The sequence below is a fragment of the Gouania willdenowi genome, chromosome 1 (assembly GCF_900634775.1).
Source record: "Gouania willdenowi chromosome 1, fGouWil2.1, whole genome shotgun sequence".
In the NCBI taxonomy this organism is placed as follows: Eukaryota; Metazoa; Chordata; class Actinopteri; order Blenniiformes; family Gobiesocidae; genus Gouania; species Gouania willdenowi.
In genome coordinates, this window is record NC_041044.1 from 22527553 (window position 1) to 22552474 (window position 24922).

The 24922-nt window shown below is 36.8% G+C and overlaps 2 protein-coding genes across 2 annotated transcripts in view; both read left to right on the forward strand.

Annotated features, from left to right (window-relative positions):
* Positions 1-12475, forward strand: part of tbck (TBC1 domain containing kinase) — a 42049-nt gene extending 29574 nt beyond the window's left edge. The window contains exons 25-26 of the mRNA XM_028450526.1: positions 2464-2623; positions 11952-12475. Coding sequence (XP_028306327.1) covers positions 2464-2623; positions 11952-12062 — 271 coding nt within the window. The 3' untranslated portion in view covers positions 12063-12475. The remainder of the gene's footprint in view (positions 1-2463; positions 2624-11951) is intronic.
* Positions 12476-12581: 106 nt separating this feature from the next.
* On the forward strand, positions 12582-24629 carry LOC114465534 (hydroperoxide isomerase ALOXE3-like). Its single transcript, XM_028450648.1, has 14 exons — positions 12582-12929; positions 13155-13359; positions 16797-16878; positions 17066-17188; positions 17292-17392; positions 18373-18539; positions 18696-18839; positions 20263-20466; positions 20603-20689; positions 21569-21738; positions 22772-22893; positions 22972-23072; positions 23644-23814; positions 23896-24629. The coding sequence occupies exons 1-14, from the start codon at positions 12777-12779 to the stop codon at positions 24073-24075; spliced, it is 2010 nt and encodes a 669-aa protein (XP_028306449.1). The 5' UTR covers positions 12582-12776; the 3' UTR covers positions 24076-24629.
* Positions 24630-24922: the final 293 nt, after the last annotated feature.

Consider the following 24922-nt stretch of genomic DNA (forward strand, 5'->3'; position numbering starts at 1 on the left):
AGTTTTATTAAAAAAAAAAGAGAGACATTGTGTCGCATGACTGTACAGTATGATATGATTATATATAGTGTGAACCTGAGGGTTCTTGGATTTTATGCACATATTGACATTAACACCACATTGACCATATAAATATGTTGAAATATCACAGACTTTGAGGGGATGATTACAAATATCAATGAGTCCCCATTGTGACACATTTTACCATTAATATTTTATCTATTCTCACTTTAAATCAGACTATAACATACTTTCTGTTGTCTTTTACACACACCTTAAGTCCAACTGTGTGCAGAGGTGATTGTGCACAGTAGTCTATTCCCCCGTCTGGATTTAAGCTCTTTTTTGTGCGCCTGCAGTTACTTACCTCTCTCCTGCGCATATTCTCTGGTCCAGGTCCCTGACACGCCCACCAGGCGTAGGTAGAGCTAAAGCACGTAGTCTGTCAATGAAGGCGGGCTGAAGCAAAGGAGGCAAAATCACGGAACATGGAGTTTTCCCAACGCTTGTAAATGTCATTGAACTTCGTGAAAGTTATTAAATACACTTTTAATTTGAAAAGCCTTTGTTGATAAACAATGTAACAGGTTGATTTGATCAGATTACTGTAGTGTGAGGGTCGGACACCTTTTTATCCGAGCCACAGTTAAAATCTGTCTTTTCCCCCCACATATACTGTATCATCATCATCATCCGCGCACATTAGTCGTCATCATCATCCGTCATAAATGTTTCACTTGTTATTTACTCTTGTTGTCAAACAAACTGTGGCTTTACGTTTGTACACAGTTTTAAAATAGTTGGACATCAGTCTGTTGTCTGTCAGAGTTCTGTAACAGGCAGCAGCCGACGTGTACATTCGGCACAGCTAAACAGCTCTGCTTTCACTCTCTCCCTGAAAAAAGGACAACACGAGTAAAATATAATTAAATGCAACACATTTTGTCCCGTCTAGAACTGGTAAATGTGAACATTCGAGAACAGACCCCAATGTAAACAACACAGGAAAACATGGACTTTTAATACCATATTCTTCTGGTCCTGATTTGGGTGATTGAATGCTTTACGCTGCATTTAGTGGCAAATGTACGCATGTAGCGGTTTATAGCTCACAAAGAGAAAACAGGATTGTACTTAATGCAGTAATTCTCAACTGGTTTCAGGTCCTGCAAGCACCAAATAATAACAACCCATGACCCAACTTATTAAATCATTTAATGAAAAGAAATAAAGTATTTTTAAACTGTTATTGGAAAATATCAGCGTTAATCCACATTTTTTTTAATATGAGATTTCATTGTAATCTTGGCATGAGGCAGGTAATGGCAACATTTTTATAATTTAAAAATGTTTCATGAAAGAATTTCAGTTATGGCATGAGTTATAAATATATATCTTTTTATGATAGAAACTCTTATTCAAACACATAATAAACTAAATCCTACTGTAAGTATCATCAGTGCTGAAATTGGTTATCTGTCTTACTGTCTGGAGAAAATCCTACATCTCTAAAAGTAGTTTCCAACAAACGTTTATCTTGGTCTTTTGTGTTTAACTAAAGGTCTTTTTTTCTTCTAATAACTATCTCATGCCTTTCTTTAGCCATCCTGGAAAAATGCAGAAAGAACAAAAAGGCACAATTATTATTGGAGACAGAATACAGTTTAATGTCTTCCTTACAAAATGCCCCGAAGTCACCAAGATTAAAAGGGAACTTTCAATTCATTGTCAACGCCACTGATCTATTTATCCATCTTTTCATAGTTCTGCATTACATTACTGTATTAAAAAAGACAATAGAGATGATGAGTGCAGTATAATAGCTGAAAAAGCCTTGAATATAAAATACATTCCAAGCATAAGAAACACTGATTCTCAAACCTTCAGGCCATCTGTGAATTGGTAATTGTCTAAGAGGTTAAAGAGCCATGAATCAGTGGGGATTAGTGAATCAAGTTGGGATTTTAAAAAAAGGCACTTCCTCCCGACAAATTCCTGTTCTGACACCTCCAGATAGACTAGGCTTCCTAATGCCAGCCCACATTGACTAAAGGGATTTGACCACTTCCACCTGAATCTGCCAATCCTTGTTCGCCTTCATTGTGATCTAAGGAAAAGCTGTGTTGTGGGTGTCTGTAAGTCACATAAAGTGGATTAAACCTAGACCTCTATGAAGTAGATCAGGGTAATCTAGACTAGCTGACAAAGTACCCTAGTCTCTTGTCTTGAAACAGCCTTTGTTTTTTAAGGGCAATTCAAAGACTCAGTGTAGGACACAGAATATGTAACCACTTGAAATATTTATATCCAATTTGTGTAATTTGCTCGCTTCAAAAGGGTCTTTATTCAAGTTAGTGAACACAATGATTTGCAATGGGGATGTCAACCGCTGCCCTTGGGAATACCACTAGATACATTGTCACACCTGTTCAGCAGTACTTTCTTTAACCTTTCCACCTCCAGCTTCAGTAGAGGACATATTTCTGGCAGCATAAACGTGGCTTTTAACTTGGCGTTCAGCCCTGATGGTGAGCTGCTGCAGTGTCCCACAACAGGAATCCTCCAGAACTACAGGGGGCGTGTCATCGTGGTCATCAGCAATGCCATGCAGACTGCTGCTATGGTGAGTCAGCCATCCTATTCCCATTTAGCGTGTTTTGTTAATCTAGGTTCACTTTTTACATTTTTGGTGATTTATGTTTAGACCTCTCTAGCAGCTGGAATCAAGTAAAAATTCTGACCAATCCTTGCCATTCGTTCAGAATGGAAAGAACCAATCAGATGCCTTATTCTGCCACCTCTGTCGCTCCCTTCTCCTGTGTGCGCACTCATCAAGTAACACCGTTTGTGGAATTATTGAGCAAATATTGATCTGAAGGGCCTGAAAAGTGATGCAGAGGTTTGCTTCCTCTATTGGACAGCTCAATATTTGTTCTGCTTTGGGGGAAATGATATTTTTTACATCAGATCTGCAGTCAAGCTTGTGGATGTGTGGCTTTCGATGAAGCCCAGATGGGAGCATACAGAAAGGTGTAGAAGGGGTCAATCTGAGCCTGATTCACAGAGATATTTTAGCCACAGACACACAGAGATTCCTTGCTTTATAGATTTTTTTTAAATGTGTCATTTAGTGAAATTTGACAAGCAATACACACAGACTCTAATCTTTCCTGTTATAACCTCTGATTTTCCCATCAATAAGAAATGCCTTTTGCATTGGTGCACACTGAAGGGTTGATCTCTCATGATATTATGTAACTGAAGAAAGAATTACAGGATGCTCGCATTCACATTCTTATTTTAAGGAAATGACTGAGAACCTTTTTATTTATACAGTGGAGGTCATTTTAAGACTGTCAAAACAGGCACAGATGGACTTCTCTCTCACAGAAATTCTCTGAATATTGAATTTGACTGGAGATTAAGCTCAAACATTTTTAGGCCAGTTCCCTTAAGCACCACCCATTATGTAACACCAAGTAACCCTTCACTTTGTCAATGCAAAACAAAATAATTGAATGTCCTTTTTTATTACGATTATAAAGCAGACATTTATTTGTGGAATATATTTTCTCATAGGTCATCTTGTTTTCCTTAATTTTCTGGTTCTGTTTCACAGCAATAAACACCAGCTCCAATGATCAACCACACTATTTTTTATATATTCTCTTCACAAAATAAAGCTTCCCAAAATGTATTTTGCCAACATCAGCATGTTGGTACAGTACATGTATTATTCAGGACTTCTTTAAGCTCATGGAGCAGATTGTGATTAATGACTTTCAATTCTGCTTTAACGTTAGAAACTGCTATCACATTTAGTCCGATTAAACCATTAAAAAAAAAAAAAAAAAATCAGTATAATATTTGAAATGAGCCAATACTTTCTATCTTTACATCCAAAAATGTGTTCATATTTGAGATGATTTGCTACAGCAAACAGCAACTCTGATTAAGATTCAGCTGTGAACAATGAAGGGAGTTGTCACTCGCTGATGTGTTGCCAGGAAATCCTTCTGTCCTTGCCATGTTTTCAAAAGACACAAAGACATTAGCGGATGTTCAAGCTATTCTTTATAAAACTCTGTGTTTGACATTTACGTGAACAAAAATAACTATGCTCACTTCAGCGTAACAGAGTAAGTGGATTGATCATTATGAATTCTCCTTTTGTGCTCTTCTATGGAATAAATTAACGAACAACTCTGCTGAAAAGTTGCCTCAGGCTTCAGCCCAATTTAGAAAACATGTCCTCCTTCTACATCTTGAAAGTAGACAGAAGCAGCACTTTTGCACAAAGCTGCATTTTTTCAGTCAGCGCCACCATTGTCTGAACTGCTAGCAACAACTGCAGAACATTTTCAGACGTAGAGGAAGAATTCACCTGCAGAGAAGATTTGAAGCCAATAATCAAGCGGTGACATGTCGCTTCACTTCAAAATGCTGTGATTCTTCTTACAGAAATGAAACGTACGATTGTAGCGATCATTCAGAATACCTCAGATCAGATCTACTTTCCTGCTTCAATGTCCTCATTATAGTTTTAGGACAGACTTGGCCAGTTCGTGTGACCTTTCAATTGAGCTTTTCTAAAAAGGAAATGTCAGTAAAGGAGCTCAATTATGCCGAAATGTTATCGCTCTCCCACTGACATAATGACTATGGTCCAGTGCTCAGAAATGTAGATGAGTACAGTCAACGCGCGCTCACGCTCCACCATAGACCTCTAACATTTAAACCTTTGTGACATTTAGAAGTAGATGTCTGACTGGGTTTGTAGTTCCAGCGAGATTCATTTTGTCTTCTTTTTGAACAGTCTGTTAAGTTGAGGTTTTGTTTATTCAGACAAGCTTTTTCAGGAAATTTTTATCTCCCGACACGTTTCGACTGTCAACTTGGAATTCTGATAAAATAAGCATATCCTGAAAAACTAAAACTAAACTAGTGCTGTCAAGAGATTAAAGAAATTGTGATTAATTAATTATGATCTGTAATTAATTAACATAATTAGTCTTTTTTAATCGCACCTAAAAATTGCTGAAAAAGACCCTTAACTTGAGGTATTTTCATTTAAACTACATCATTGTGGCAGATCAAAACATTGAGAGGGAGGAGCTCACATTCTTATAGGGTAGGAGGAGCCAGGATGGAGTTTCCTCTAGGTGAAGCCTAGTAGCGTAAATAGGGACAGTACATATTAATGTTTCACGCTACTAGACTTCACCTAATAGAAACTCCATCCACACTCATGAGCCACTTTTGTTTGCTCTCCCCCTCTTCTCCAACCAGTTTAATGAAAACATTGTTAACTGTGCCAGCACCAGCTAAATTGCCAGTGTAAACAGTCACTTCATAATTCACCATTTTCACTGCAAAAGCAGATACTTGTTAGTTTGACCCCTGACTAACGGCTGTATCAATAGATCTAACGTAGCTGCTGTTTTATCAGTTATCGTGCAGCTCCTGATCATGAAAAAATCCCTTTGTATCAGAAAAGAAGTCACATGAAAGTCCACTTGAAGAACTCCTCTGGTTATATAACCCTTTCCTTCTATTCTCCCTTTTATACAGTGTTGTGGGTGTGACGAGTAACAGTCAGTGAAAGTGATTGGTTCAAAAGATTCAATGTTATACAAGTAAAAACATCTGCAAAACAACAGTGCCAGCAGGAATCATGTAATGATTACAATATTTATTATGGATTTACTGTAATTATTTTTCCCCACAATTGGCCAAAATGTAAGAAACATGTACTTCTGTACAAAAAGGAAATGCCACCTTCACAGTGTCATATACCTGCAAATAGGTCAAACATATTGTAAACAAAAAACATTCATGATATTTTGGTAAACCTGTTATGTTTAAACAAGAGAAGTACTGAAATTAAACCACATGACACAAACGTTATGCATTCTTTGTGAATTTCTTTAAAACAGCAAATACTGGTGTAAAAAAAACATCATTAATAAAGTAAAAATGAGGGGGAGAGCAAACAAAAGTGGCTCATGAGCGTGGATGGAGTTTCCTCTAGTCTAGGTGAAGTCTAGTAGCGTGAAAAATCCAACTCGCCTGTCTAGAGCTGACTTTTTACAAAATGTGGAATAACAAGTGTAATGTAATGTAATTAGAGGTCGACCAATATGAGATTTTTAAAAGCCGATGCCGATACGTATTTAAAAAAAAAAAAATTCAGCCAAAGAACAAAGCATACCATTTCCAGCTGTTTGTCTGAGTGCTGGTTTGACCATGAGTGTCGATCTGGTGAGAACTGTATGTGCTTCCCCCTACCTATTCCTCCCCTTCCTGTCACCTATGCCACTATATCAGGGGTCTGCAACCTGTGGCTCTGGAGCCTCATGTGGCTCTTTAACTCTTTTGCAATGGCTCCCTAGCTTTAAAAAAAAAAAAAAAAAAATTAAATAATGAATTGGTATTTCTTACAGAGGGTATTGATGATTAATGCCATTAACTTAAAATAAAAATCTGATAAAACAGTTGTTTAAATCCCATCCACTACAGACCATCAACTTTCATTGCCCCTGTGGCTAACCTAGGTTTTAAATTCCTTTTAAGATAACTAAACTAACAAAAAGACTATTCTGAAAGAAAATAGAGATTGTATTTGTGTGGGGAAAGATTTATTTCATTGCCAACATGCCAGTTTATTATGTATGCTTGATATGCTGCAAGAAATAAGCAATTAGCATGTGTTGACCGACATGATCAAGTTATTTTTTGTAGCTCTTCAAATCCATTAACTCTAAAAAATTATTCGATATTATTTTAACTGCATAGCATTTTATACACTGTATTGTTTTCCTTGAGAAGGTATTTTTTACGGCTCCGGAAGGACTTCAATCCTGGCGAGATTAGGCAAAATGGCTCCTTTGAGGGTAATGGTTGCTGACCCCTGCACTATATACACACCCAGTGCCTTCAGTGTAAAATAATATATAAGACATATCCACAACTAGCCTGCAACCGACTGCCAGCACCACTCTTTGCTAACACACTGATCTAAACTGTAGTCCTGGACCTCCAAGTGCTTGTGGGGTTTCCTTGATCTGGGTGGCGGCGCTTGCGTCCTGGGTTGTTGGGTGTTGCGGTGGGTTGCTCCGCCGGCCGGTCTGGGCGCCTTGGCCTGGTTCCCTGGGGCTGATGGCTGGGGCCCGCTGTCCTCCGGGCTCTGCTGGCGTCGGGGGTGTCTTGTGTCAGCGCGTGGGTGATTGGGGGTGTATCCATAACTAAATAACATGCCAACAATAAACACAAAATGCCTCCTACAAGAAGGGAGGGAGGAAACCAAACTTTTTCAACTTTGGCCCTCATAATGAGGCTAAAGAAATGTATATCACTGTAGCCAAACCCTTATGAAGTGTTTTTTTTATAATACTGCCCCTTTAATAAAGTGATTTATTGTTTTTAACAGACTTGAACAGATGCAGCCATTTACATTCTGCTGTATTTGGACTAGTCCCAAGGGCTACCTGTCATATTGCTGTGTACGTTTGTCAATCTCTTAACAATAAAAAATACAAATAAAATAAACCATCATATGTCGTGCTATAAGTTAGCACATTATAAACAGTAAGAACACGCTTATGACACCAAAGTTGTTGTTTTTTCTTTCCTTCAGATTATATTTATCCAGTGAGTTTGTTCTTTTGTCAGACGTGGCGTGCTCGCAGCATGTTGCAGCTAGCATTGTCCGTGCTAGCCGTTACATGTTTAGCATTGAGGTGGTAGCAGGGGATACAAAAGCTTTACATGAAAGGCAAGTGAAACATTAATATGTACTGTCCCTTTTTAAATAAATAAATGAAATGAAAGGTAATAACAGAACTCGAAGACTGGCAGTTGACAGTCGAAACATATCGGGAGATAAACATTTCCTGGAAAAGCTTTGTCTGATTAAACGTAACCTCAACTTAACAGACTGGGTTTGTAGTTGAGCTCTACTGTTGGTGTCTTTAGGATATTTTTATGTCCAACACATTTAGGTAGAAACCGACATAATTCACAGATAGAATCAGCTGTGTTACAATGAAGTTACTCTTTCACGTGTGAGTATTGTTGCACACACAATGCTGCACCTTACTTTGGCTTTTTTTTGTACCATTCTTTTGCTCGAATTTCTTTTCTACTTCTCTGTTTTGAGAGCTCAGTGTGTGGCAGCCGCCTCCACCCTCGACTCACAGCGAGGAAAATTTGTTGTTCCAGGCAAATCCCCGCACTCCTTCGCAGAAAACAAGGGTGACAGCAGATAAGCTACTGTAGGAGCTTCAGCTGTGGAATAAGCTGCAGGGTTACGTACAAAAGCAATGAATGTTGCATCAAGGCAAGTTGAGGTTTAGCAACCGTATTGCTATCTTATCTGTTGATAAGTCGGTTTACAGCTAATCAATCATTAAACTTTATTCATATAGCACCTTTCAGACCAATTCAATTGTAGTCCAAAGTGCTTTACAGGATTTTACAAAAGTGATTTTTAGAGAGTTTAGAGACTAAGTATAGAAGTAATTTATTATAATAATTAAGAAGACGACATGTAAGAAAAGAGTCAGAGATTAATAAAAGAAGAACAAAGCACAAAAGGGAAGAATTTATAAAAGCATAAAACATTTGTATAAAAAGTAAAAGTGAAAAATGACAACAATATAATAGTTAACATTCCGTAATATTCAAAGCAGAATATTATAAACCTCTAAGCATCAAAATGACAAAGCACTACATAAAAACCAAACTTAATGAATAGGTTTACGGCTTGCGTTTGAACAACAATATTAAGATTTTTAATGTGTCCAAAACAAATAATGAAGTTGTTGATAAAAGTAGGTATTATTTCATGGTGAACTCTTAACATCAACCACCTACAGCTGTACTTTAAAGCATGTGAATGTGTTCATATTTGCAGCTTTTTAAAAAAAGATGAAAAAAATGTGTTTCAAAGAACATGAAACACTGTCCTTCAATCGTGAACTTTTGGTTCAATAATTTGTGTTGGAGTGATTGTGAATTAATGTACAGTCCCCCTCTGCCAACACCTCTTATGGAACATTAGTTGGTTCATGGAGTTTTCTGTGTATCAGATAGACCCGTTAAAGCTGCTGGACAAAGATATGTAAATGATGAAATTACGCCTTCAAAGTTTGTTTTCATTTCCACTGAAAACACTGCGCCTGTTGACGTTTTCACTCATTGCATTGTGGGATGTGGAGTCATGGAGATGGGTGCAGAGAAGTGTTTTTACTTCATTTTGATATACTTGTGAAAACCCGAGAACAAACTAACAAAATGGTGTCAAGTGAATCACTGTCCTCTTGTGAAAAGCACAAGAAATGATGGTAAGAATGAAGTAAAAACACTTTCATGCATCGTTTACGGGACTCCACATTCCACAATGCAATGTATAAACACGAACAACACAAACAAACTTTCAAGGGCCAATTTTGACATGTTTCTTTTCTTTTTGGAGAAATTTGTGTTTGATCTATGAGTTCCTACAGTATGATTTTATCTAATAAAATTGTGCGCAGTAGCTTTTATTAGACTTGTAAAGTCATTTTACCTTGTAAAATGACTTTACAAGGTATAAGTCATTTTAGGAAGCAGTAGATTGTCATTCACAAGTTGATGGCATTTAGATTAAAACCATTTCTCCATTATCAAACAAACAACATCAATGCCAATAGAGATCAGTAAACCTGTCCCTTTCCTGAAACCATCATTAGTTGGAGTCTTTTGTTCTTGAAGGGATCCTACACTGTTTTTACAAGTTTGACCTAAAATCTTTGAAACATACTTGTTAGAAGATCAATGCCTAACAAAACGCATTATTATGCACCATATTCATTTGATTGCCTTTTAAAAATGGGACTACTTTACAGTTTTAGAGGCTGTATTTCACCATCTTGAAATGAAGGATGTCACACGACCCCACTGCCAGTAAACATCCCATTGTTTTCTATTGGAATAGATCATGTAGCAGCTTTTTCAGTCTCTTGGAGGACTCCCACTTAATAGGACGTCTACCCTCAAGGCTTGTGTGTCTTCAACAGTCCATGATTACTCGCTAACTTAAGCAACCAGAGCCTCAGCTGTGCAATGTTTAAGGGAGAGTAAAGATCCCTGAGGAGAGCTTGAGGTGTATTATCTGCGCCAATATCAGATTCATTTAATACATTTTACCTAAAGTTGAGTATTGCCTTGTCATGGTGTTTGGACACATGCTTTTATAATCAAACTCAGCCAGCCCTGCTGTTAGAATGTAGAATAACTTGTGAACCTTGAAAGTTGCTACTCCCCAGGCTTATCTCTCCTCCGTTGACAGCTGTATATCTAAAACAGGGGAGTTCTTCATTTGTGGCTTTTTTCTTTATCTTAAGGCCAAAGCCTTAGACTTCACTTGTTGGTTTCAAATTTCTCGTCAGCCTATATATGTGATCACCAAGCTGGATTTCTTCAGAGTACAATGTGGCCACCAGTGCTCTCACTGGAGTTCTGCCTTTCTCCTGTTTTTGGCCTGAGAACATGATTTGACTTCCTTTGTTCTCCCAGGGATTCTGTCTCAGCCCTGGTTTTTGATTCTGCTTGTTTTAATAAACTTTGTATTATTATGCAAGCCAGTTTCATCGATGACCTTTTTTCCACATTACACAACCTTTTTCATCGTCCACATCACAAACTGGGAAACCACGACAAGCTCTTCTTCTCTGCTTCATTGTCCAGTCCAAAACTCCAGAGTTGGAACTGTCACCCCCTGCGGTCACAGATTTTTTTTGGTTGCCAAGAGTTTTTATTCTCTTTTGGTAAACAAAAGATGGTTTCATCAAAAGCTTTAATTTTTCCTATTTTTTCAGAACATGGAAAAGCAGCTCAAGTTTGCACTTTGACCAAAAAAGCTGGTTAAATGATCTAAAAAGCACTCCAATATAAAACAGTAGGATGTTTGCAGGCAGTGGGGCCGTGTAACATCATCAATGACGTGATTTTTAAAAGGCAATTAAATGAATATACTGCATAATAATGCGTCTTGTACAACTATTAGTTCCAACCAAGTGATTTGATTGGACAACAGACATTCCAAGAGTGCTGATATAGAGCAGCAACAGCACCGCAACTTCACATGGGTCATATCGCTCCCTCCACTGTACAGCTGATCTAAATATAAATTACTGTTACTGTATATACAGTACATACTAACCCAACCCATAGAGGACAGTCACTCTGACGTTTTACAACTAAATATGCCAAACTGAAATACTTTGACTAAAATGTTGAGTGTTGGACCAGGATCAATCAACAGTACTACTTCATACCCAAATGCATTTGTATTCAGAAGAATAATTGATTTGGGTTTAGTTAGTCTTTAATGTTGGTCATAGATCTTCTCATAAGTACATTTCAAAGATTTTAGGCTGAACTTCTAGAAACAATGAATGATCCCTTTAAAGATGTTCTGAATAAATTGCAGCACCTTTGCACACATTGCATGTAACTAAAATACATTCAACAGTCCTGTTCTTGTGTCTCAATGAATGTAGTTGAAGACCCAGTTTTTCATGCCAAAGCAGATGTTTCACATTGAAAGTAGCTGGTCATATAAAGCAGGCCAGAGGTAAGTTCAACATCTCGCTTAGTCAATAGGATATTGTTTTGACTTTCAGCGGTTTGTTTATGTTGGCTACAACTAACAAAAAGGGGGGGAAAAAACAAGTGTGTGCAAGTATTGTCTCGTGTTGTTTTCATGTTCTCTTTGACATGGACTTTACTCACTGATTTTGTGTCCCACCCACACACACACGTTAAGTTAAACACAATTGTTCAATCAGGACAACGACAAGAGGTCTGGTTTTAAACTCTGATGTATTTCTAATGTGAGCTGAAGAGTAGTTGGAGTTCTGGGCGGAGAATGATAACTCCCTGTCTTTTATTCTTCTTTGTCTCTCCAGTTTTCTGCACATCTGGTGAAAGTGAATTTTCCTCGTGTTTGCATCCTGGATGGAGGGATCAACAAGCTGAAGCCCACAGGACTCCTCACAGTCCCCTCTCCTCAGATTTAACCTAAACAGTGGATTTTACTGAAATACACATAAAAAAGATGAACAAAAGTCAAGTTATTTTGTATTCAGATGTTTGGTAACCTTTTTTTATGTAACTGTTATGGACATTTTTACTTTATTAATGATGTTTTTTTTTACACCAGTATTTGCTGTTTTAAAGAAATTCACAAAGAATGCATAACATCTGTGTCATGTGGTTTAATTTCAGTACTTCTCTTGTTTAAACATAACAGGTTTACCAAAATATCATGAATGTTTTTTGTTTACAATATGTTTGACCTATTTGCAGGTATATGACACTGTGAAGGTGGCATTTCCTTTTTGTACAGAAGTACATGTTTCTTACATTTTGGCCAATTGTGGGGAAAAATAATTACAGTAAATCCAGAATAAATATTGCAATCGTTACATGATTCCTGCTGTTGTTTTGCAGATGTTTTTACTTGTCTAACATTCCATCTTTTGAACCAATCATTTTCACTGACTGTTACTCGGCACACCCACAACACTATAAAAGGGAGAATAGAAGGAAAGGGTTATATAACCAGAGGAGTTCTTCAAGTGGACTTTCATGTGACTTCTTTTCTGATACAAAGGGATTTTTTTCATGATCAGGAGCTGCACGATAACTGATAAAACAGCAGCTACGTTAGATCTATTGATACAGCCGTTAGTCAGGGGTCAAACTGCCAAGTATCTGCTTTTGCAGTGAAAATGGTGAATTATGAAGTGACTGTTCACACTGGCAATTTAGCTGGTGCTGGCACAGTTAACAATGTTTTCATTAAACTGGTTGGAGAAGAGGGGGAGAGCAAACAAAAGTGGCTCATGAGCGTGAAAGGGGTGTCAGCTGTCCTCATCGGAATGGTAAGTCTGAACTCTCTTCCACACTTTTCCATGGATTGTATGTCTCCTTGGTTTTATTTCTATGGGATTACAGGGACATTAAACACTAATGCAATTTTAATGGAAAAACTTGCTGAAGTATGCATAATACCAGGGTGAGAGCAGCTTGATAATATAGTTTACTCATCTACACATGCATTATTTATTCCTATTTTATAATTTAATTTTTAATGACTATTTCTGTAGGCCCCATGTTTCAATGTGAGCTGCCCTTCCTCCATTGGTAAGCTGGTGCTGATTGAGTTGAACAAACATCGTCTCCCACTAATGCCAGAAGATTCCTGGTTTCCTGCCAAGATTGTGGTGAAATCTCCTGAAGGAGACACCTACACTTTTCCCATCTACCGCTGGATCACCGGCAGTAAAGTGCAGCGCTTCAGGGAGGGAAGAGGTAAGTGATGTTATTATGTGATGTAATGCAAGTTATTCTGATGACAAACTGTAAAAATGTCAATCACTCACTGACAAAAGACGTTTACTGCTTTTGAATCATTTTAGGAGTGGCCAGCATCTTTTCTGCTCACAGTATTTTTTCCATTCCACAAAAAACCAAAAATGGAACCACTTTATTGTATATCTATCAAAGTTTCGAGAAGTAACACTAGTTTAGGGAGATGTACTATCAATAATCACTTTTATTAATACTAGAAGAGAAAAACACCTTATTTAAGCAAGTGTGACAATGTAAAACATAAGACATTGCAGATCACCTGTAAATGCATTTAAGCACTATTTAGCTATTTTTGTCTACATTACTCTAGCTTTTGAAGTTGAATGACAATATATGACAGCTGATCATCTATTCCACATGAGCTTTGGTTATGGTTAGACTCGTATTCAATAGTTTAGTTTTGATATTTTTACCTGTTTGTGTGGGGAAAAGTGTGGCTAACTGCATGAAGTAAGTAAAAAAAAAAATCAAAAAGTGATGCAGAGGTTTTATTTCTTTCTATTGAACAGCTCATTATTAGTTTTGCTTTGGGGGGATTGGTTATTTTTATATCACACGCACATTCAAGGTTGTAAGGGTGTGGCTTTGGATGGGAGCATGCGGGAGGGGGTGGAACTTAGACGAGGTCTTGCTAGACTGCTCTCCAAAATTGCAGACTACACCCTTAAATAGCAGTTTTCAACAATCTGCATCTGCTTTCTGCTTATGTATGTAATTTGTCCTTAGAATAGCTTTGCACCACAATCCAATTGTTGTGTCAAGTACAGGAGAAAGCTTACGTGAATGGCCTAACAACATCAGCATAAACCAACCCATGGTCTAACAAAGTGAACTTCCACCTTTGGTCAGGACTCAACAGTTGACTCACACCTGAATGAAACAATCTTATTGGTGACAGTACTGGGATAAATTATGCTGGGATAAATTATGCTAGATAGTAGTTTGAGGCAGCAAACAAGAGATACCAGCAACTCAAACAAATTCAGTGGCCACAAACCACAAATATATATCTATGTTTGTGTTTATATGAATAGGATTATGATAACTGGGCTTGCTGTAGATTTATGATCTGACATAATGTATATGGTATTTTAAATCCTAAATTTGACATTGTGCCACTGCCTATGTAGTCTATGAAGAAACAAGTTTACACAACAAATGTTTGTAAACCAATAAGTTTCCTTTCAAAAAGAGGAAGTGCAAAGGATGGTAGCTTGTTACACGCGATGGCCGAGACAGGAAATCTGCTCTGATCCGCAAATGGGAAGTGGAATAATTGCCCAAGAAGGGTTAGAAGGGTTCAAAATACTGAATATCAATTTTATTTACTATGCTACTCTATCATGCACAGAGTTGCGATACACCACCAATGTGCACCCACACAGTCACTCACACATACAGGCTATCAACTAGTTATGACCTCTCCTCATAACTTAAAACAGTTTGTGACAACACCCCTCCCCCTCCTCCGTGACATCACGCTGCCCTTGGTCATGTGACCTATGACTTGCACAGCTCATTGGACAGCCTGCTAGTTTCTAAACTTATCGGAACATAGTTGCGTGATATATTCTTTCAAAGGCAATACAATGTAGATTGCGATTTTACGTCGCACAATTTCATTTGTTTTACTCGGTGGAACCGAGTCATTTTACTGAATTCTCAGGAACATGTGCTAATTGGTGCTTGTCTGTTAGGCAGGTCCCTTAGTTTTATTGTTAACATTTTCAAGTTTTTAAAAATGTTAAACTCAAAACTGCTCTGTTTAAGAATTTGCAATTTCTTTTCTTTTAATTTATTTACAAATTGTATCTATAATGAGTGCTAAATTCTCCAGGTGTTCATGAAGGGTAACAGAATAATTACCCATCTACCAGTTTTCTAAAAGTTATTAAAATGTTAAACTCGAAGCTGCTCTAGGTTTTAATGAGAATTTGCACTTTTTATTTTTTTGACCCATTTTATTTGCAAATGTTCCAGGTATTCAAAGGTAACACATTGAAGTTGTTTCCATGTACCAGTTCTTAAAAAAACAAAAGATATGGAATTTACTAGTTTAAAAACCTGTCTTATTATTGAAGGGACATTTGTTTTACTTTTTACTTTTTTCTTAAGTACATTTAGTTGCATGTACTTTTTTACTTTTACTCAAGTGAGGGAGCAACTTCAATACTTTCAGTCATTTTTTATTCAAGTAGCTATACTTTTACTTGAGTACTGAAGACTAGTACTTTTGCCACCTCTGCTCCTGTGTAAACATTGCAAATAATAGGGAATTGCTGCCCCATATCGGTATAATTCTGTTATAAACCACTAGAAAGCTCAATAGCTACAACAACAAAAAAGAATCATAGAAGATAAAATAAAAAAGGCCATCATCAAATTTAATTCTGAAGCCAGATTTACAATGCAAATACATTTTTGACCTCTGCACAAGCATGTCTGCATATCTAAAAGCTTACAAAAGTTTGAATGCTTACAATTATCTTGTGGCTAATGGTTTGGACCAGGATATAGAGTTTTAACAACACAAATCAGCAGAATTGCCAGTTGTAACCACCAGAGTATTAGCTCACAGTTAGCATAGCGATGCAAAACTAACATCCTCTACTTACTATGTTCATATTAATTAACCAGTGGAAAAGCCAATTGTATGTTGCATATGCATTTCATGTTTTTTAAAAGAATAGTAGAATTTGGTAGAATAGATCAATAAAGGTGTATTTTATTGTAGACTATACTACAGATTGAGCTAATCTGCTAATAGTTTTTTTTAACTCATTGTGTAACCATCTTTATCATGAAGGGGCACCTGCTAGCTTGCATTTATCATGAAAAGTCATCATTATTAGCACTAATGTTCACTTCAATATATTTTAATAACATTTTCCAATGTGAATATAATATATTTCTCATTGATATAGCTGTAGTAAGAGTGTAAGAAACACATTATAAAACACCTTTTATGAATACATGAGTATCACATGCCTCAGAGGAGAAACTGTCAAAAGGGAGACTTTTATTGTGTCGGTAATTACACAATTAGCACTTTTCATTTACCTTTTGCCATTTCTGATCCACACTTTATTAATACTTTAATTATTGTTGTCTTGCATTCTTTTTTGTTCTATGATGCAATAAATAACCAGGTAATGATTCAGTATGTTTGTTGTGGTAATTAAACCAGTGTGTCCTCAAGTGTTTTTTTATTTATTTATATAATTTTCTGTTCGTGTTTTTTTGCATTCTTATTCTGTTCTTTCAATGTTAGAAGATAGAAATTGAAGTCACCAGTGAATCTTCTTGAGTATGACTTTTTAAGTTGACTCACGGGTCTGCTATTGTTAAGCTTTACCGTTTTCCTTTCTCTGATCCAGCTCTGACGGTCCTTGACGACACCCACCATCTGGGCAGGTACAGTCGACAGCAGGAACTTCAAAAACGAGGAGAAGACTATTGGTGAGAGCTCAGTGCTTTAACACAGCAGGTGTAAAAGTCTGCCATTGTGTACTTTATATCATGTTTATGACCATTTAGGGTGAATTATTCACACATTGCACACACAGACGATTCGTTCAGGCTGCAGAACCATTTGTTGTTGGATTGTTTTGAATCCCTTACCACGCCAGCTCTGTGTTTTCCTCAGCTGGGATGTGTATTCAGAGGGACTCCCACACTGCATTAAAGCAGATAACCCAACCTCACTGCCCTGTGAGGTTCAATTCTCCTTCACCAAGACAACAGAATTTTTCTACACTGCAACCACTGGGTGAGCAAACCCCAATTCATTCACATCTTTCACCTGCCTGTCAATGTACATGTATTTCCCACGTGTTTCACAGCGTTGTAATAAAGCTCATCTCATTTCCTAGACTGACAGAACTGAAGCTGAAAGGACTGTCCTGTTCTAAGAAGAATTGGAATAACATGGATGATATCAAACAAGCGTTTTGCCGACATACAAGCATATCGGGTGCATAATATTTTCACCACGTTTGTCTAAAAACTGCTTATACATGAGCTAAATAGGTTCGATTGACTAACGTCCACCTGCTTTAGGGTGTTGCAGAGTAAAGCAGCCTTATTGTTAATATTTACAGAGGGATCATAGCCAGGCCCACCCTGAACTGGTTTTACTATAACTGTCAGATTCTTACGCAAGCTCAGATTTTTTCTCTAATTTATTGAGGCAGAGAAGAAGGGATGTGTTAATGTACAGGTTCCAACGTGATCATGTCAAACTGTTTTCATAAAATTGAATTTATATGATGACAGTTTTTTTTTTTTCTTCCAAACAAAAGTAGTAAAAGGATTTTCACCAAAGACAGGCCTTACGTCATGGAAAATTCTATTACATTTTGGAGGGAATTTAGATCTCTATACTGCTTCCAGATCAGTTTCAACAATCGAAAGATCCTTGTCTGTTATTTTTGGCAAAATGTCATAAATTCATATCTTGATCTGTAATTGAAATATGTCAGGTAGGTTTCATCCAATTTGGTTCCGGATTGCACATTTTATTGCAATTCTTCTAAACACTGGTGTTGCCGATGCATTTGGACCTACTGTATTATTAATGGGGATAGAAATGTCTTCTTTTTACGAAATGCTTTGTTGATTATTTTGAGCTTCAATTAAACTGTTTTTTTTTTCTAATTTATTTTTTTAAACTTGTGTAATAGACTAGTCGATAAAGAAATATAAGTGTAGTTGCTACGGAAAATGGTCAGTTCGTACTTGCTTTTCTTTAGTTTTACCACACATGCACATTTGTTTCAGACTTTAATGTTTCACACTTTAATGTGGACAAACTAGGTAAAGATGTTAGAAACACAGCTGAGCAGAGTAAACAAGAAGGAGCTTCAGAGCATCAGAACCAGAATCACTTTTTGTTTGTGTGTTAAAACACATTATGTGTTTGAATTATTATTTATTTTTTATTTTTTTTATCAGACTATGTCCAGGAACACTGGCAAGAGGATGCGTTTTTCGGCTACCAGTATCTTAATGGTGTGAACCCCGCATTAATCCGACGTTGTAAGACCCTTCCTAGTAACTTCCCCATAAAAGACGGCATGGTGTTCCTCTCTGGTCAGGGTTCTTTGAGCGATGAAATGGAGGTGATTTTCTATTTTTAACACCTGGATTATACCTTCCTGACACTTTCTAATTATTTTGATTTTACAGAATTTTGTACTTTGATTGCTTTTCATTGTGTACTGTACATAAAATGCAGGAGGCTCGTGTTAATTATATTTTATTGAATTTTCAAATAGAAAGGCAACATATTCTTGTGTGACTACAAGCTCTTGGATGGCGTCAAAGAAAACACCATCAATGGGAAGAAACAGTCTCTAACGGCTCCTCTGCTACTACTTCATAAAACTCCTGATGATCAGCTGAAGCCTATCGCTATTCAGGTAAATAATCCAACAATCATCATGAAACTAACAGAAAATCTATTTAGTTTTATCGTTTAATGTTGTTTATTGTTGGCTAAATTCACAAAATTTTTAAATTAGGTTGAGGTGAAAGGTGTTAATGGTGTAAATTAAATATTAGTGAAATGAAATTACCAATATTCTAAATAAATTAAATGAAATTATAAAAAATAAAAACATCTGATGGATATTAGACGATGCATCCCCTCTACTTTTACTCTGAAAGTGCCACATAGTGGCTGTACAGTGTTGTGCTACTGCATGTGAATAAGAGAAATAGTCACACTTTTTTTTTTTTTTTTTTTACTTATTTCAGTTATTTAAACCATTTATTCTTATATTTTGAAATTTATGGTTAGGTTAAAAAAAATGCCTACAACTTTAATACGTTGGTATATAATCAATATAAATCATTACATATAAAGCAGGATATTATGACCACATACATCCATTATTTGTTAAATCAAAACTTATTAAATTAGAAGATCATTTTTATGATAAAATAACACGGGTAATCTTCAAAGCAAAAAATAAATGCTCATCCAGAAGGCATTCAAAACTACTTCTCACTACAGACCAGCAAATACACCCTAAGAGATCAAATTACTGTACGTTTATTTGACCTAAAGCAAGATTAGAACTAAAATAAAGATGTCTGTCTGTTCCAGGGGTTGAATTGTGGAATAATGTTGATAAAGAAATAAAAATGAGGGAAACAGTGTTTATTTTCAAAAAGAAAATGTCACAATATATTTAAGAAAGTTATGTAAAGCAGCATAAATATGTTTGTGTTCTTTGAATATTTTATTTTATTTTTGCATTATTTGAAAAAAGGCAACTCAAATGTACATGTTGAATGCTTGCATTTCTTTTGTGTGTATTATTGAGAAATGAAGTCATTTTAATGCTATGATTCATGTTGGGCATAGAAGCATTTTGGCTTCTGTCTGTTTCAGTCTCGTTGTATGTTTTTAAATTGTGATTTTATGTTTGAATCTTTTTTGTTCGACTGAAACAAACAAACTTAGTAGTTTGTAGGAATAGTATAGTTTATGTCCCACTTATTCACAACCTCCTAATGGAAAATAATCTAACTTGGCCTGGTCTTGCATTATACACTTATTTTATGCTGTAATACAGATATTCATACTTTCTTGATGATTGAACCAAACACTCCTGACTGAAATACCATTTTGAAACCCTTCTGTGACTGTGAGTGTAAATATTTGAAGTGGTTAAACCCAGGTTACACAAAGAAACATTCTTGCAAAAGTGCTAAAATTGGCTCTGAGCTCTGACGTCCTTGAAGTGCAATTAAAATTCTACACAATCAGCCAACACAGTGTGATTATTGTATATAAGAAGAAAAGGAAATGAATGGTGGTTCTCTCTGCTTTGGCAGCTGAAGCAGGTCCCGGGTGAAGACAACCCCATCTTTGTCCCTAGTGATTCTGAGTACGACTGGTTGACAGCAAAGGTTTTTGTGAATGGAGCAGATTTCAGCCACCATCAGCTCAACACTCACCTGCTACGCACTCACCTATTGGCTGAGGTGTTTGCAGTGTCTCTGCTCCGCAACATCCCCATGGTGCACCCTCTGCACAAGGTAACACGCTGAAGATAAGCAGATTATACAAAAATGATGATCCCAGTTATATGCATATATATATGATCATTTTTAAACAGGCAGATATAAATCATGCTGCTCTTCTGTTGCTAACGCAGTTCCTTCACTTCCTCAGCTGCTTGTGCCACACACTCGCTACACTCTTCAGATCAACTTCTTAGCTCGACAATTTCTTATATCTAAGACGGGAATTTTCACTCTGGTAAGAACACACACACACACACACTCTCAGTGCACAGCAATCTGAATCCACACCAATGGGTCATTCCATGTCATTTCAACGCATTTTCAGGACATCCTACGCACTTCAGTCTCTAAAGATTCTGAATATTTTACCATATGTTTTTAAATAATATTAATGCTTTTTGAGATATGGACAATTCAGTGAGGTGGCTTTGTGTCAATTTTTCGTGCATTCTTATTTCTTTTTTCCATTTTCAGCTTCCAATATCTCAGTAACTACATCACGTAGGAAACTAAAATTTGGTATACGAATACAGCTCCATCTACTCTCTCACAATATACAAAAAAGATCTACTATACATTCTATCTGGTGGACATGCCAGGGCCCTCACATTTGGAAAAAAGTTTGTTAGTGTTTCGTGCTTTAACATGTTTGGGCCTTCAGTGAACAATCAGCTCCCTGTCATTTTAGCAGCTTTGAGCTATGTACATAGACTGTTCATATCACTTATAATTTAATACATTAGTTTTTGGGTGACAGTCTCTTGAAATTGGAAAAAAATGCTATTTAAAATATTTTACTTAGCCCATAACTGCATGTGGGAATCTAATGTTTTGATTCATAGTATAAAGGTTATTCTTTCTTGGAATATAAATCAATTGTACTTTATGACGCACGTTTTTCCTTTTTATTTTGGTCGCCAACTTTGGGTTGTTTCACCACTTGCGGATATTGAAAATCCTTTACATGAGGCCATTGTAGCTTTCCTCTGCTTCTTATAGTCATTGTTTATTCGGGTTCAATTTGTAATTTTCTGAGACCAAAGTGCATCGGCCATTTGTGAAATGACATGGAACGTCCCTCATGGAATAAAATGATTAATGATTTATTCTGTAGTACTCAGCTTCTGGTGGAGAGGGCATGCTCACTGTCCTGAAGAGGGCACTGTCCTCTTTGACCTACACCTCCCTCTGTATTCCTGATGACATCGCTGAGCGAGGACTGGAGTCAGTGCCAAACTTCCACTACAGGGACGATGGACTCAAGCTGTGGGACATCATCTACAAGTACGATGACGACTAGCCACACTCCGAGGATTTCGATCAGGCGTTAGAAGTAATCTACACTTGACATATGGGCTCTGTTCAAAATCACAAAATAACGTACTACTCCTACTAAGTATGACATCAAAATGAGTATAGTGTGTTCCAGTTAGATAGTACGGAAAGATTGAGTACGGATGTATAGTATATCGTGACATTTTTTAAGTATGCATGTAGGCACACTAGTCATACTCAACCGCCCCATGATGCATTGCGAGCGGAATGTAAAATCGTCCTGTGACCGGTTTTAAGCTAAAAGTCCAACAATCCCTTTTCAAAATAAAAGCATCTCTTCTTGTCTTCTAGTTTTTAATGCTTTTGTAAATAGGGCTCTTGTTTTGAAGTTAACCGGACGTTTTGTCAGTAGCACAATGGAGGTTCTCCGAAAATCTCCAAAATATTGGCATGAAATGTGTTTTCACAAGTTTTAAGGATCAAATGAGCACATGTTGATATTCTACTTGGTCACTTTCTCGCTTAAAATGATTTAGAACTTTAAAAGGTGGTGAATCAACGGAGATATTTAGCCTCAGTGAGCTTCAGGTTTTTGTTGTTTTAGGTTCCAAATGATTCTTGGGAAACTTCCAAGTATACTTCAGTGGGAACGCTTATCACCCTAACCATACTAATAGTATATTGTAGACAGTTTACCTGTATACTTAGTGAGTGGGCAGTGTTTACTACGTTAGTATGCGATTTTTGAACACAGCCATGCTTTATAGAGTCTTTGGTGCAGGAAATACAGACATCTGACTGGAGCCTTTGGCATCTGAAATACTCTAGCTCTTATTTAGTCGTTTTGAGGAACTGTCTTTAGTTTGTTTTTTAGTTTGTTTTTTAGTCATTTATGTTTTGCAATAAATTAGACGTCTTGCAGATCAAAAAAAGCTGCATTTCTAATCTATGCTAAGGTGTCCAGTGTATATTCCTTAACGTGTGTATATAAGCCACCAATTAATGTTATCAGAATAAACGTGTTTCTTTTTTTCCCCCTTAGGTTTGTGGACGGAGTTCTCAGCCACTACTATAAGAACGATGCTGCAGTCGAGCAGGACACTGAGGTGCAGAATTGGATTTCGGACATTTTTGAACATGGATTCCTTTCTCAAGCTTGCACAGGTAAGCTTTAAATGAAGCAATAACATGGTTTATTTTAACACAAGTTTGATGAAGCTTTTCCTCTCTTTCTTCGTAAAGGCATTCCTCAGCGTTTCACTGCTGTTTGTGATCTGGTCAAGTTTGTTACCATGGTGATGTTCACCGGTTCAGGTCAGCACTCGGCTGTGAACTCTGGGCAGGTAAAGCTCTAGATATAATCTGTCTCGAGTTAGTGATTGACGGGCGCTGACCAGCCCACTTTGTATAATTACTTAACATTCAGCTTTACACTTGGTGACCGATTTAACATTTAGATTTACATTTAACATTTAGATTTACATTTAACATTTAGATTTAGTTTCAACATTTAGATTTGACATATACATTTAGATTTAACATTTACATTTAAATGTATTTACACATAGGTTTACACATTTTTAACAAAGATATAAAACATGCTGTTTTACATGAATTTGTCTCAAATGAAAGAACAATATGTCAGCTATAAAATGGTGACCAAGTTTTTCCATTCGGCACCCCATCTGCCATACTACATACAATTTTCATGAAAACAAACAAATCCATGCACTGTATTTGTAGATATTTGCATGCTCTCATATATCTTACTGAAACCAAATGGCATTGTGTGGTAAAACCGATCATATGTTTATAATTTGCAGTAGAACTTTGTTACCTGAAACATCTACTGTAAGTGTGACAAAAAAACAAAGCATAAAAATCCACTATTGATCAAAGTCTCTATTACTGCAGTACGACTACGGCGGCTGGATGCCCAACGCTCCCATCTCCCTACAGCGCCCCCCACCCACCAAAAAGGGAACCACAGATCAGAGCACATTGTTGCAGACATTACCTGATGTCAGCACAACTGTTCAGGGCGTCTCCACCCTGTGGCTACTCAGCAAGAGATCCAGTGACTTTGTAAGTGAACCAAACGTCTTCAGGTGAAACAACATTTAAAGTGTATTTTTGGAGCTAAATGTGTGCGTCTGCTCTCATCAGGTCACACTTGGACAGTACCCTGAGGAGCATTTCAGTGAGGAGGTGCCATCCAAGCTGATCAAAAACTTTCAAGGAGAGCTTGAAGTTTTGACAGCAATTATTAAAAACAGGAACCAGGCTTTGGAGGTGCCCTACACCTACATGGATCCAGAACAGGTAGAAAACAGTGTAGCCATTTGAAATGAGCAGGAAGATGAGGGATGGCTATCTCATTTGATTGAATTCACATCTGTTTTTACTTTAAAAACACATCGTGGAATGAACCATGAAACAATAACCAAACTATTATGTAAATATATAACCCTTACATGAGCACAATATTTCACATTTACTCATAGTTATATTCCTAGGATATTTTTCCTGACTTTAAACAGAAAAGTAAAGTTTTCAAACTGTCAGTTTTATTCTGAAATGCTTGGCTTTTAAACATTGAACTATACACGAGAAGAGGAAAATAAGTTTTGCTATTTTTGCTATACAATATACAGTAAATACAATTTATGGATGTGTTTAGACAACAGTTTGTTTTTTTGCTCTTATGTGCTTTTTTCGACCTAAACATGTATTGTCTGAGCCAAGTGATACTCAACAGCCAATCTCTACATAGGGAATTGTTTGAAGCAATAAAAACCTTTTTTTTTTAAATAAATGAATGACTTTATAAAATCATGAAAGAAAGATGAGGTTTTACACTCCTTCATTGTTTACCTACTAATAATAAACTTATGACCATGGGTTGAGTTTATTTCTACCTTTTGGTGTACTTTTCATAATGACCAGGACAAGAACGTTTCTGGTCACCTGAGCCAGTAATGTTCTACCTAGGATGCACATACATTTATAAAGCCATTTCTAAGACAATCACATTTTTAATGATTTTAAAATCTTACAGGGAAGTGGACACAACAACTTTTCCACCTAAAAAGCAATAAATGTAGGTATAACTCTCTGAAGACACTAAAAAAAAAACAACTTTTCATCCACCTCCAACAGTCCCATCACACTGACTGCACACGTCACAAACTTA

Bases quoted from the DNA above. Each gene is read 5' to 3' on its own strand.
- LOC114465534 (XM_028450648.1), top strand. From the start codon at position 12,777: ATGGTGAATTATGAAGTGACTGTTCACACTGGCAATTTAGCTGGTGCT. The intron at 17,189-17,291 runs GTGAGCAAACCC...CTCATTTCCTAG, and splicing joins TTCTACACTGCAACCACTGG to ACTGACAGAACTGAAGCTGA. The intron at 17,393-18,372 runs GTGCATAATATT...TTTTTTTATCAG, and splicing joins CCGACATACAAGCATATCGG to ACTATGTCCAGGAACACTGG.